This window comes from Hyaena hyaena, unplaced genomic scaffold (assembly GCF_003009895.1).
Source record: "Hyaena hyaena isolate Hyena2069 unplaced genomic scaffold, ASM300989v1 scaffold_1001, whole genome shotgun sequence".
NCBI classification, from domain to species: Eukaryota; Metazoa; Chordata; class Mammalia; order Carnivora; family Hyaenidae; genus Hyaena; species Hyaena hyaena.
Genome location: NW_024081634.1, coordinates 459,030 through 473,383, shown reverse-complemented (window position 1 = coordinate 473,383; position 14,354 = coordinate 459,030). Strand labels below are relative to the sequence as shown.

Sequence of the window (14,354 nt, the reverse complement as noted above, 5' to 3'; positions counted from 1 at the left end):
TTTCACAGATAAGGAAATTGAGGAATAGGGAAAGTAAGCAGCTAATAAGTTGTAGAGCCAGGACATAGACAAAAACAGTCTTGATTTAGAGCCCTTGCTTGTAAGCATTAAGTTATTTTCCTTAATCTGTTTTATAGATAATTAAACAAGGGCCCGCCCCCTCCTCCAAAACTCAAATTCTACCACTTCTATTTTAGTTTCATTTCTCTTTTTTAACAGAATTTTTTAGATCAGTAGTTCTGAAATATTTTGATCTCAAGACAAACCTCATAACTTTTAAAAATTGAAGACCCCCCAAGGAGATTTATTTATGTGGGTCATATCTCTCAATATTTACCATATTAGAAACTCAAACTGAGAAATTTTAAGACACATTATATTAATAGACATTAAATATTATATAAAATAAATATTAATAAGAAACTAGTAAATATATTAACATATTTTAAGAAAGAAAACTACATATAATTATAATATATATTATTGAGTTATAATTGGCATATAACATTGTATTAGTTTCAGGTATACAACATTCAATATTTGTATATATTGTGAAATGATTATTCCAATAAGTCTAGTTAGCATTCATCACCACACATTATAAATTTTTTAAATTAGGGAAACAAGTGGCATTATTTATATTTTTAAAGTCTCTTTGATGTCAGACTTAACAAAAGACCACTGGATTCTCATATCTACTTCAGGATTCTATCCGTTACAATGTGTTGTTTTTATCAAAGTGTATGAAGAAAATCTGGCCTCATACAGATTCACTGTTGGAAAAAAGAGGAATATGATAATAGCCTTTCAGATAATTGTGGATATTCTTTTTGATTGTATACCAAAACTCAGTAAGTCATAGTTTCTTAGTATGGAATCTGAAATCATATCAGTGAAGTTTTCATACTGTTATACTAAAGCATTGATCTGTCTTACACTTTAAATTGATCTTGTATCCATGTATGATTTTGAAGTGTCATGCTTTGGTTGCTTCGAAAAATTTGGTTCACTGAATTATTTCCTTCTAAATGTTAACACATTTTTATTAGTATTTATAAAGAATCAAATGCATTAATGTCTTATTCAATCAAATCAGAAAGGTTTTTAAGGATTGAGAAAATGGCAAGCTCACAGTGGTTGATAGAAATTTTTTTTAATTTGAATTTTTATTTGAAAGCTTGGATTGTAAAAATTGAATTGAAAAGTAACAAATACTTTTAATTCTTTCCTGGAAGTGTCATACTCAATTCATTCATTCTTGAGAGTGTCTGCCAAAATACTCAAATAATTGTGCAAGCAGTAATTTCTCAAGACAGCCTTGTCTTTTGATGTGGGGCAGAAGTGCTTTATGCATACTTCCATTCTATCACACAGGACAGTCAAAAGACATATACTGAAGGGTTGACATTTAATAAAGTTAATAATTTTCACTTCCTCAGGTCATTCTTATGTGAAACTTGCTGTTTACCACCTCCAGACCCCAAAAGTATAATATGACCCCTAGTATAGCTTATGCCTTGATTTGTGCTGAGACACCAGCAATTTTATTCCATTTTGCAGCATTAGTGTAACTGTATACATTGCGAAAGAGGCAAATACTGCTTCAGTATTATTATGAGGACATATTTGACTTCACAGATCCCTAAAGAGTCTTGGGGATCCACCAGGGGTCTGCAGATAACTTGCACACCGCTGTTTCAGAGGAAACCTTGTGGAAATGCCTGTTACATTCAAACTAACTTTAGTGCTCATTTTGAAACTAAGTATTTTGCCAAGTAAAGTTTAGATGCTACTTGTGAAACATAAAGCTAAAATTAAAGAGCCCGCCAATGTATCTCTCCCCATGCAACAGGATCTAGAAAGGAGGAAAGAAGAGCTTGAAGAACTTTATTTACTAGAGGCATGTTTTTCTGAAGCAGAGAAGTTGAAACAAGATACTAGATTGCTGTCTCAGGTAAGATTGATTTTGTGTGTGTGCCCCAAGTGGGAATTATACTCTGATATCCTTTTTAATCCCCCTGAGCTTTTCATTTGTCTGTAAACCATTTCAAATTTGACAAATCTCATATTGCACATGGCAAAGTAAATTCATATAGCTTTGTAGAAAACTATTGTCAATAATAAGACCCTTGAAATTTTTTATTTTGACTCTGATTTAATTTGGGGGAATCTATACTGAGGAAATTATTCTAAATTAAAATAGAAAACTCTGAGCGTAAGGCAATCTAGCATTGCTCGAAACAGTGTAGCTTTGGAAACAATAAAGTTTCTTATAAGGAGAAAAAAATTGTAATAATATGGCAAAAGATGATTGCAGTATAATTTTAAGCAAAAATTTTTAAGTACAATATGATTACAAGTGTAGAAGTTTCATAGACTGCAAAATGAATGGAAGAGCTCATACTACAATGACATTGTTAGTAATAATTTGGAAAAGAAACCCACAGAAAACAGTAATAATTTGGTAAGTAGAAGTTAGCCCAAGTATTGGCTTTCATAAATACAGGAGCTGTGTGATTAGAGAGGAAAGCAAAACAAAACCAACTCATAAATACTGTTTTAAAAGTATGACAATTGTTAGAATTGCTATTTATTTGAACTATTGAGGCTTATAAATTATTTGATGAAGAGACTTTGGCTAATTTTAGAGATATCTCAAGTAGACAGTTAAAGTCATCATTTTTTTTTTTGCCTAAATTGGGAAAACTAGGTAATGAGAACTGATACTTTGAAAGAAGTTATTTAATCTTTGCATTTTCATCATTGTGACCTTTCCACCATTTTTATTCTACAGTGGAATCACTACATCCAATGTGATGGGAGTCCTGATCCTTCAATATCCCCAGAAATTAACACTTTCATTAGTTTGTGGAAAGAGGAAACAAATGAGACTTTAGAGGAAGTCATCACAAAAAGTAAACTAGTGCTAAATGTAGGTACTGGAGTATTACTCTGTAATTTTAAATTATTTGAGTTACAAATTGTATCAATCCAAAAATTGAAATAAATAAATATAGATTTGTATTTGCCAATTAATAACACTACTGCTTGTTTGGATGTTGAGAAAAATATTTGTTAACCTTTTCATTTTTTTTAATTTTTACAACTCCTATTTTTATTTTTTATCTTTGCCACCTTAGATAAGGCCAACATAAAATAAATGTGAAACATTATGTGTGTCTAATCCAAGCGAGGAAAAGAAATCAAGTTGCATCCATTTTTGTAAATAACTTAGGAGAAAAGTGCATGATTTTATCTTGAGTTGAAACTTTCCACTATTCAGTGATTCACGACACATACTTTTCTGTGTCAACTGTGTGCCAGGCACCTCCTCTTTTAGGCATGAAAGAACAAAGGTGAATGAAAATATCCTACCTTTGAGGCACCTGGGTGGCTCAGTTGGTTGAGGGTCTGACTTCAGCTCAGGTGATGATTTCATGATTTATGAGTTGTAGCCCCACATTGGGCCCTATGTCGACAGCTCAGAGCCTGGAGCCTGCTTCGGATTTTATATCTGTGTGTCTCTATCTCTGCCCCTCCCCTGCTCATGCTTTGTCTCTCTCTCTCTCTCTCTCTCTCTCTCTCTCTCTCTCTCTTAAAAATAAATCAACATTTAAAGAATATCCTACGTTCTACTTCTGCAAATAGATTGGACAGGATATGCTGAGGAACTACCACATTATAATGCTAAAAAATGTTTTAAATGATATTTAAATTCATTCCCTATTTCAAAAGAAAGTAAAAGAAAATCTTGGAGGCCATAAAACAATTCAGAAAAGTGGTCCAGTCTCAGAGTCAGTGGCTTCCCAGAGATGCCACTTTCCCAGAGGCTTCTTTTTCTGTTAACTCTTGGGTTAGCATTGGTTTAAAGAACCATCAGGAAGCAAAGCCTAGGGTGCATGCAAGGTGGCAGGTTGGATCAGAAGCTCCTTATATGGCTGGGAGCCTCAAAAAGTTATTGTGGATAAGAGGGAAAATACCTGCTGTGCAAAGGGAGATGGTAAGAACTTGTTTGGCTCACCGTTAGCTTAGTGAAGGGAAGCAAACATGTGTCTACTGAGGATTCTTAATCACAAGTGAATCAGAGGTTGTATTGAACGAATTTCCCAGAATATAGCACACAGAAAGAGACAGAGATGGAAAATATTAATGAGCAGTTAATGGATCTGTATGATAGAGTAAAAAGGGCTAAAATGCGTCGAAAAGGACTACCAGAAGGAGTGGCAGATGAATGAGGGAATGACAGTATTCAAAGAGAAAATGACTGACATCTTTCCAGATTGAGGAAAGATCCAAATCCTCAGATTCAAGAAACCCAACAAATCCCGCTAGGATGAATAGAAAGAAACCCATACTAGGTACACTTACATAATAGTAGGAACTGGAAAGAATTCACTGCTCGTGGTCCTGTTATCCTCTAATGATTTTGTTACAATTCGTCACTGCACTTTTTGTGCCGCTTGTCACCGTGGTTTACTTCTTCTACATGTTGTTATAAGATCGAGTAACTCCAGACTGTCATGCTCATAACATGCATTGCCTAGGTTGATGTGGACAAGCTTATGAGATCCATTTTGCATATGGAGAGAGAAACTGTGACTTGCTTGGAGTCTCCTATGAGACTTTTTAGATGGGTCCCACTCTGACTTTCCAAAGGCTCCCAAGCCTCCTGTCCCCTGTGAGGTATTTGGACGCCAGTGGATTCATCGTGCAGTGTTCTTTCCCGGCTGCCGTGGCATGATGCTGGTCCAGGAACCCGGTGCTCTGCAGGAGCTGGGAGAGAGTGGGAAGCAGCACTAGAGTTCACTGGTGATGAGCTGGGGGTGAAATCTCCCTATTATGAGAGTGAGTTACAGACGTAGAAGTAAGAAATGGTAGAGAAAATGAGGAAAGGGTAAGTAAAACAAAACAGGAGGTGGGAGAGGAGGAGGATCATAGCCATAGGAAACTAAAGCAGGCAGCACTTGAGGAACAGAAAGAATTGGATAGCAGTGACCCCATGGTAAACACCAAGTTCCAAATTACCAAATGTATTTGGCCAGCCCTTATATAATACTTACTATTCCAGGCTTTAGATATAGTAACTTGCTGAATTCCTATAATAACCCTAGGAGGTAGGTATCACTATTCTCATTTTACAAATGAAGAAGGCACAGTGATGCACAGAAGCACAAAGATGTTACAAACTTGTCCAAGTCCACACTGTTGGTAAGACGTGGTGAGGATGGAAGCCCTGCATTCTGGCTTAAGTCCATGCTGCCCTACACCACAATGTCACCTCTCTTAATTCAGAAATTTTCTAGGTGTTATCTGTGTCAGTGTTCAAGACTAAATCCTGCCACTTATTCGTTGCTCCTTGATCATGATGTGCCTCAGTTTCTCCCAACACTTTAAATATCTCCACTCTCTTCTTGATTAGATTATTTCTGGAAAGTTAAATGTTAATTCTTCATTTTGTTCCTCTAAAGGTAAGGTGTTTTTTCCTCTGGCTTCTGTCGAGAGTTCTTATCTTTGCTTTTCTATAGCTTGACAATGGTATGCCTAAGTGTTGTTTTCTAGGGCATTTATCCTGTTTGGGGTTCTCCGAGCTTCCTGAAACTGTGTTTCGCATCTGACTCCCATTTAGGGAAATTCTGTTATTTTAAATATTTCTTCTGTTCCTTTCTCTCTTTTTTCTCCTTTTGGTATTCCCATTATATGTCTGCTGTACCTTTTGTAGTTGTCCCACAGTCCTTGGCTATTTTGTTCTATTTAAAAAACTTTTTCATTCGGTTTTTGTTGTCTTTGACTTTTGGTTTTCAGGAATTCTGTTGATATGTCCTCTAGCCCAAAGATTTTTTCCTCTGCTGAGTCCAGTCTACTAATAAGCCCACCAAAGGCATTCATTCATTTCTATCTGGTTCTTTCTTAGGAGTTCTTACGTTGCCCATCTATTTGTGCATGCTGTCTGCTTTATCCACTAGAGCCCTTAGCATATCAGTCATAGGTGTTTTAAATTCCTGGTCTAACAATTCAACATCCCTGCCAAGTGTGGTTCTGATGCTTGCTTTGTCTTTTAAATTGTGGGGTTTTTTTGCCTTTTAGTGGGATTTGTAATCTTCATCTAATAGCTGGACATGATGTACTGAGTGTAAGGAAGTGGTATAAATAGGGCTTTAGTAATATGGCTGTGAGTTGGGGATGGGGAGGGGGAGAATCCTATCTATAGTCCTGCAATTAGGTCTTCGTCTTGTAATAAGCCTGTGTCTCTGCATGGTGAGCTTCACAAGTGTTTTTAATTTTTTAAAATGGTTGTTTTTTTTTTTTAAATGTTTTATTTATTTCTAGGAGAGAGAGAGAGAGACAGCGTGAGCAGGGGAGGGTCAGAGAGAGAGGGAGTCACAGACTGAAACAGGCTCCAGGCTCTGAGCTGGCAGTCAGCACAGAGCCCGACGCGGGGCTCGAACCCACGAACCGCAAGATCATGACCCGAGCGAAAGTCGGACGCTTAACCAACTACGCCACCCGGGCGCCCCTTTTTAATTTTTTAAAACATTGTTCTTAGGTGGGAGGGGATGGCTAGAGCTAGCTGAAGTTGTCTATTTCCTTCCTCCCAGGTGAGTGAGGCTATGCTAAAACTCCTGGAGATTAGTCTCTAGTTAATTAGTTTTCCCTAAGATCAGGCCTTGTTAAGGACAGAGTACTCTGGTGTATTTCAAAACCGTTCCTTTTCGCTTCCCTCTGCCGGAAGTAGGAGGGGATTCTGCTCCCATATTTATTGTAAGAACCTGATGGAGCATTTGGAGGCAAATCTCACCCTATGGTGAGCTTTCTTCCTTCTATGACTGTGCTCTCCTGGAGTTTTTCAGTCTCAAGAGTTGTCCACACTAAGCCTCCAGGAATTTGTCATTTGCAGTTCAGATGTTCTTGTCTGGCACTGGTGTCTGCAGTGGCTTTTGTTCCTGAATACACTCTGGTAAGCTAACTTTCTCTATTCACTTATAGGTCTTTCCAGTCTTGAGGTCAGGCATTTGCCCAGTCCCTTCCCTTCTTGGGGGCTCCTCCCTTCTTGTTGATCAAAGAAGAGTTGTCGATTTTTCAGTCTCTTGAGCTCTTTACTTGCTGTTAGGAAGGAGTGGGGTCTTCTAAACTCCTTACCGGTTTAACCAGACTGGCTCGGTTTCCTTATCTATAAAAAATAGGCATGGGGCAAAATAGTTGGGGAGAGGGAGGGAGACAAACCATAAGAGACTCTTAAATACTGAGAACAAACTGAGGGTTGATGGGGGTGGGGGGAGAGAGGAAAACGGGTGATGGGCATGGAGGAGGGCACTTGTTGGGATGAACACTGGGTGTTATGTGGAAACCAACTTGACAATAAACTATAATGAAAAACAAAAACAAAAAAATGGGCATAGGAGGCGCCTGGTGGCTCAGTCGGTTGAGCATCCGATTTCGGCTCAGGTCATGATCTCACGGTTTGTGGGTTTGAGCCCCACGTCGGGCTCTGTGCTGACAGCTTGCTCAGAGCCTGGAGCCTGCTTCGGATTCTGTGTTTCCTTCTCTCTCTGCCCTTCCCCCACCTGTACACTGTCTCACTCTGTCTCTCAAAACTAAATAAATGTAAAAAAATTTTTTAAATAAAAAATAAGTGTAACAGTATCTACCTCATAGAGTTATGATGAAGATAGAATGAATTAAAACATATAAACATTTTAGAAAAGTTCCTGGCACATAGTAAGTGTAGGAGAGGGGAAATTCTATCCTTCAAAATCTTTCACCTGGATGGAGAATTCAATTCACAAGAGACAGATTAATAGAAAAAACGCAAAATTTTATTACATGCACATGGAGACCCAATAATGAAATTGAGACCCAAAGAAATGACCAAGGCAGGCAGTTTTTATACATTTTAGATAAAGAGACAATAGATTTGTGAGGAATTTATAAGATAAGGAAAATAGGTGTTTGTGAACTTTAATTAGTAAGGAATTCTAAGTGGAGTTTGGTCTGAGGTGGTAGATTAGTAAAAACAGTAACAAGGTTTATTCCTATAGTTTTCTTGACTTTAAAGTCCCTATCTCTGATAATAAAGAGGTCTTTTTACTTCTTAGTACAGGAAGGGTATTTTTCATATGCGAGATTTGTTTCCTGCTTTCAGGAGACAGAGGAGGGTCCAAGTGTCTTTATACTAGTTGTTTCTCAAGTAGCTTTGATTCAAAATGATCAATATGCCATTGTGGTACATTTGGGGGTAGCCTGCCCTGGGCACCCATATAAACATTCAGTACATATTAGTAACCATCTGCCCCTCCACCTTCCTCCTCATTATTGTTTGTTTGCTGGTTTTTAGTTTTTTTTTTAATTTTTATTTATTTATTTATTTATTTATTTTTGAGACAGAGAGAGAGAGAGAGAGAGAGAGAGCGCGCAAGCAACCACGAGTGGGCGAGGGGCAGAGGGAGAGGGAGACACAGAATCTGAAACAGGCTTCAGGATCTGAGCTGTCAGCACAGATCCCGATGCGGGGCTTGAACCCAGGAACCATCAGATCATGACCTGAACTGAAGTCGGACACTTAACCGACTGAGCCACTCAGGCACCCCACGTGTTTATTTTTGAGAGAAACAGAGTGTGAGTGGGGGAGGGGCAGGGAGAGAGGGAGACACAGAATGGAAAGCAAGCTCCAGGCTCTAAGCTGTCAGCACAGAGCCCCGACAACAACGGGCCTTAAACTCACGAACCGTGAGCTGAAGTTGGGCACTTAACCAATTGAGCCATCCAGGTGCCCCTCCTCCTCATTATTGTTATATAATCATTTCTGTTGTTTCATTGTCTTCAGTATCCAAGCTATGCCTCCTCTTTTAACTTGCCAATAGTTATAGAATTCTTATAATGGATAATCTGTAGGAATTAGTTTTTATTTTTCCATAATCTTAAATAATACAGTAAATAAAAGGGTTTTTAAATGTTTTACTGATGATATGATGTGTTCGTCAATTCTAATGTGATAGAACATCGTCTTTTCACTTTTTCTTTGACTATTTGTCAGAAGTTTTATTTTTATAGTAAGTTTTTACTTTATATTTTTACTTTATAGTTAATTGAGAAATTGAGATTACTTTTATTGCAAATGCCATCATATGATTTGGAAGATAAAACTATAAAACAATATCAAGGATCAATTCTAGAACTGCAGGAGCTCCTTCATCTTAAGTTTAACACAGCCACAGAAATACTTCTCAGAGTGAGTGTGATTATTTTACCCATAAGTTATGATTAATTTTTGTAAGAATAAAAATTTTATGCTATATAATGAAAAATTCACTCTTTTTTCATTAAAAGGCTATGGAAAAGTAGAATAATCTGAGGCATATATTTATCCAGATTTAACAACCATAAATATTTCTTAAAATTTTTATTTATGTTTATTTTGAGAGAGAGCGAGAGAGAGCGAGAGAGAGAGAGAGCGCGTGAGCAAACGAACTGGGGAGGGGCAAAGAGAGAGGATGAGAGAAATCCCAAGCAGGCTCCACTCTGATGCAGGGCTTGAACTCATGAGCCATTGAGATGACAACCTGAGCTGAAACCAAGAGTCAGATGCCCAAGCAACTGAGCCACCCAGGTGCCCCCAACTGTAAATATATCTAAAGGAAAAAAAAAAAACCACCATTATCAATGTAGTTAAAGTCCAGCTTTTTTCTTATACTTGCTAAGGTTTAGTAGGATCACTATGAAAATAAATTTGTAAAACATATGTTAGATATTCACTAGTCTAGATAAATCAGTTGATAAAGATTATTGGTAGTCACTCTATTTTCCCCAAATATTTTATCACTAATGATAATATTCAAATAACTGTAAAATCATTATTATACCTTAGAAAGTAATAATTCCATACTCTAATATCTAGTCCATATTTAAATTTTGGCTAATATCCCATCAATGTCTTCTGTAACTGTTCTTGTTTTATTTTGTTGTTTAAATCAGAAAACAGCCTAAGGTCACACATTGTTTTTGGGTATTTTGGTTTATTTTGGTATAGAATACAGTCCTCTGAATAGGGTTGGTAGCTTATGTTCTAATTACAAGAAGAACTGCAAAGAAGGCTTAAACTTCACTAAACTTATTGTTAGTAATATTCTTATTATAATTTTGCAACTATTTTATTTATACTATAAGAAAAAAACAAGGAAGTGTCTTACAATTATTAGCAATCTAGTTTAAGAGAAAAAAATACAGTATGTAAAAGAAAAGCAGATTAGGAAAAAAATACTGTAATGTTAAATTTGAAGTGGAAATATCAGTATGAACCAGAGTTCTTTTTAATTCTTAAAATGGAATGAAGTCTAACTGGGGTAAACAGCAAATTCCAGGTCTGGAGTCAGGAAAGTGAAAGATGAGGTTGAGTTATCTTGTGCTAGAAAGCAAATAAATACTCAGAGACTGTTGGAGTTGTTTCCAAAGGGATAGAACTAGCTTAAAGAGGCTCTCATTGGTCAAATTTAGACTAATTTGAATATCAGAAAGAACAATCATAATTGATTATAACACATTAAGTAAAGAAAAAATCCACGGGTCTAAAGTGATACTCCAAAAAGGAAGGGGGACCGTGGGGTAAGGGGAAAGAAGAGTTCTTTATAGAAGAATGCCATCTGATAAATGTAGAAGGAATTGTCAGAAAGTCACCAGTTTTCAATTCCCAATTGTAATAAGTGATAAGGATCATTTTCACCTAGGTAATTAGGTGAAACGTTGTTGAAGAACACATGAGTCTCCTAGTGCCGAAGTATTCGGCCACAGATTACTTATTAATCGGGGAAAAGTGTACTTTGTAACTGGGAGAATATGGGTACTTATACCTTGACCAAGTGATCAAGTCCACATTGTTAATTGTGGGATGTCCTAGAGCTCCTGATAAGACACAACGTGAAGAACACAACATAACCTCCAATGCCTTCTTGCCAAAAATAATTAAACCTACCTACACCTAACTTCCAAAAAAAATCACAAAAAATAACGGGGATAGAAGAGCAAGTTAAACAATACCATGAGGAAACAATGAGATAAATTCACAGTGTTCTACAAGACAACTATTCTGGACACTGCATCAATCTCCAGTACTTCTAAGGTTTTACAATATGGCAAGTAAACACATACAATATTGACTTACTTGAGACATTTAAGAGAGCTAATATACATCAAGCTCTATTAGCTTTTATTTAACATTCTTAAGAACATCCTTAAATTGTGTGTTTAATGTTAGACATCAAGTGTTGGATTGACTAATGAAACATGACTCATTTAGATTTCATAATGGGATATTTTGTTTTCTAAACTTGATAATGTTCAGAAATGAACTAATTTTTGCAGTAGCATGATCTATAGTTTAAAATGAAAAGTCATGATAATGTGAAAATCGAGAAGGGTAACACAACAGTAATCCTGGGAATACAGGAGCAATTTTAATCCTTAGACACTGCAAGCAACTGAGTGCAAAGATGAAGCACATTTAATTAAGTAAATTCATTTGTATCATTCAGAGTTTTTTTAAAACAGTTTTTTGTTAGTTTGAGACTTTTACCCATATTATTCTACCCATATTACTCTTTTAAGTAATGAAGGGAATCTAACACCTAAATGATGAAATGACTCCTGTAAGTTGCATAATTTATGAGGCCTCTAATCTTTTATAATGTTTTCATTTTCTGTCACAGCAAGCTAGTACATTAGCAGATCTGGACAGTGGAAATAAGGAAAAAGTCATTCAAGATGAAAATGTTACTCTGTATGTGTGGGCAAACCTCAAGAAGAATCCAAGGTATTCCCGTGGGTGATACTGTAGGTCAAAAGACATTGGGAGTCACATCATGATGACCAAGCATATGTCTTTTGCATAATAGCATGGTATACTTGGATAAAATCTATGTTAGGAAGTCAGCCAGCTGGAGTTTGAATCACAGACCTGCCGTTTATTTACCTGAGGCAAGTCACTTAGCCTTCTTGTGCTTCATTATATCAGTGGTCAAATGATGACTATATTACTTAATGGGATTGGGTTGAAGATTACATATTAATGTAAATATCATAGCATGATGTCTAGTACAAATAAATGCTGAATAGATAAATGTCTTCTCCTTTTCTTTACCCACTTAATTCACACCCCCATGGGGGGGGGAGGTAGGTGCTTTCTACATGGCAATCTAAAACTGTAAAAATCTTTGTGAACTGTTTAATACTTTAAAAATACTTTAATATATATTATTTTTTAGATATTTAAGTGACGTTTCCCCAATTCTTTACAGCTAATAACATCTTTCAGAGAAATTAGAGTAATAATGATAAATTTATCATCACTTCTGCTATTTAATCATCAGCAGTTCAAATTAATTGAGTTAGTATGGTAGTGAGTTCAAGGGGGGAAAAATAGCAAAGTAAAAGTCAGGAGTCCTAGGTTCTGGTCCCAGCTCTGAAAAGACTAGTCATATGACAATGGAAAGAATTGGACTTTAATTTTGATATTTTGTAACAGGAAGGAACAAAATACTTTTCAAGTTACATTTGTTGTAAGATACTGTGATTTAAATCTAATGAAACAGTGTATTAATATCACCTGTTTTATTGTCTATAGAAATTACTGTGTATTATTTTAAAAGAAGTAAAATGAATAGCCCTATATTAACTACCTAGATTTAAGATGAAAATTAGAAGAGAATTAGATGTTGTCTTTTTACTAAGATAGTGAATAGTGGAGGCAGAAACGCGTTTTGTTTTATTTGATGATAGTCAGGGGGCTGCAGGCATGATGAGTTTAATGTTGGATCTGTTGAGTTTGAAGTACTTATGGAATATCAAAGTGCAGCTGTGTGAAGGCACTGAAAAATCTGAGTTGGAGATCTGTTTTCGGGAGTCATCATACAGACTAGTACTTCTTAACTTTTTGGGAGTCATAGACTCTTAAGAACTTTATTACATACACTCATCATAGGTAAGGACATTTTGGGACCTCTTAAAGCCCCTTCAGGGACCCCTCTTTTGTGTTGCTACCCCATTCCGGTACATGTAGAACTCATGTTAAAAATGCCTGAAAACAGGGGCACCTGGGTGGCTCAGTCGGTTGGGCGGCCGACTTCGACTCGGGTCATGATCTCCTGGTTCGTGGGTTCGAGCCCCGCGTCGGGTTCTGTGCTGACAGCTCAGAGCCTGGAGCCTGTTTCAGATTCTGTGTCTCCTGCTCTCTCTGCCCCTCCCCCACTCATACTCTGTCTCTCTCTCAGAAATAAATTTTTTAAAAAAAGAAAAAAATGCCTGAAAACATAAGTAATGATTGAGGCCATCAAAATAATATCCAAGGAGAGTAGGTAGAGAGAGGAAGAAAGAAGCCTGTATAGAGAGCTGAGTAATGTCAACATTTAAGGGACAGTTAGGAAGAAGGCCATACAGGGGAAACAAAGAAGGACCTGCCTGAGATGGAAGAGAAAAGTGTGGGGTCATAGATCCCAACAGAGTGTTTTTGAGAAAGATAACACTAGGAACTGGGTCCAAATGCTGCAAAGCAAGCAAGCCTGGGCTGGGACTCAAAATTGTGGCAAAATTAAAGTGGAGAGAAATCTTGCTTAGGTATAAATTCTCAGCAGACTTTGTTTCTTACAGTCTGATTCTTTTTGTTAAAATTATTAACAGGTACAGAAGTATCAGATTCTCTGAAACACAAATTGGATTTGAAATTCCAAGGATTTTAGCAACAAGTGACATTGCTGTACGACTCCTACATACTCACTATGACCATGTCACACCACTGTGGCCTGTTTTAACACCATTACAAGAACGAGTTGCCACAGTAACTGACTCTGTCAAAGACGAAGTTAAGAACGGAGAAGCAGAAATCAGTGACGAGCTCCAAGAAGAAAATAAACCACAAGAATGTGAGTCTGTATCAGTCCAGGAGGAAGAAACAACATTTGAGGAAGAAGGTGATATTGAAGTACAAACGGTAGGACACATTTTTTTAAATGTATACATTTTGTCTTCATGTAGAAATGTATTAGTTTCCCTTGAAACATTCTTAAGATTTTCTCCTTACAACTAGAAATTGTCCGAAAGCCACTTTCTTGCCAATGGCTCAGGTTTGAATGTATATATTTCTTCTTGCCTTCTATTAATAGTCACTGTTCATAATTGAGCCTATTGTTTCAACATCCTAAAATTCAGCACAGGAATTGCTCTATTTTATTCTAGGGATATGCCTGAACAGCTCTGAGGCAAATTTAATTTTTGTGTATTTTATTTCCAACTCCCTTAAAGGAATGTGCCATTAAATGGAAACTTGTAGTAAATACTTCCACCAACTGAGGGACTCTCTTACATTACTTTCT

The 14,354-nt window shown here is 36.7% G+C and overlaps 1 protein-coding gene across 3 annotated transcripts in view; it reads left to right on the top strand.

Moving 5' to 3' along the window:
• CFAP94 (cilia and flagella associated protein 94) overlaps window positions 1–14,354 on the top strand; it is a 58,798-nt gene that overhangs the window by 20,924 nt on the left and 23,520 nt on the right. For all 3 annotated transcript variants that reach the window (XM_039221723.1, XM_039221722.1, XM_039221721.1), the window contains exons 5-9: window positions 1,853–1,954; window positions 2,795–2,932; window positions 9,080–9,226; window positions 11,697–11,800; window positions 13,663–13,972. In XM_039221723.1, coding sequence (XP_039077654.1) covers window positions 1,853–1,954; window positions 2,795–2,932; window positions 9,080–9,226; window positions 11,697–11,800; window positions 13,663–13,972 — 801 coding nt within the window. The remainder of the gene's footprint in view (window positions 1–1,852; window positions 1,955–2,794; window positions 2,933–9,079; window positions 9,227–11,696; window positions 11,801–13,662; window positions 13,973–14,354) is intronic.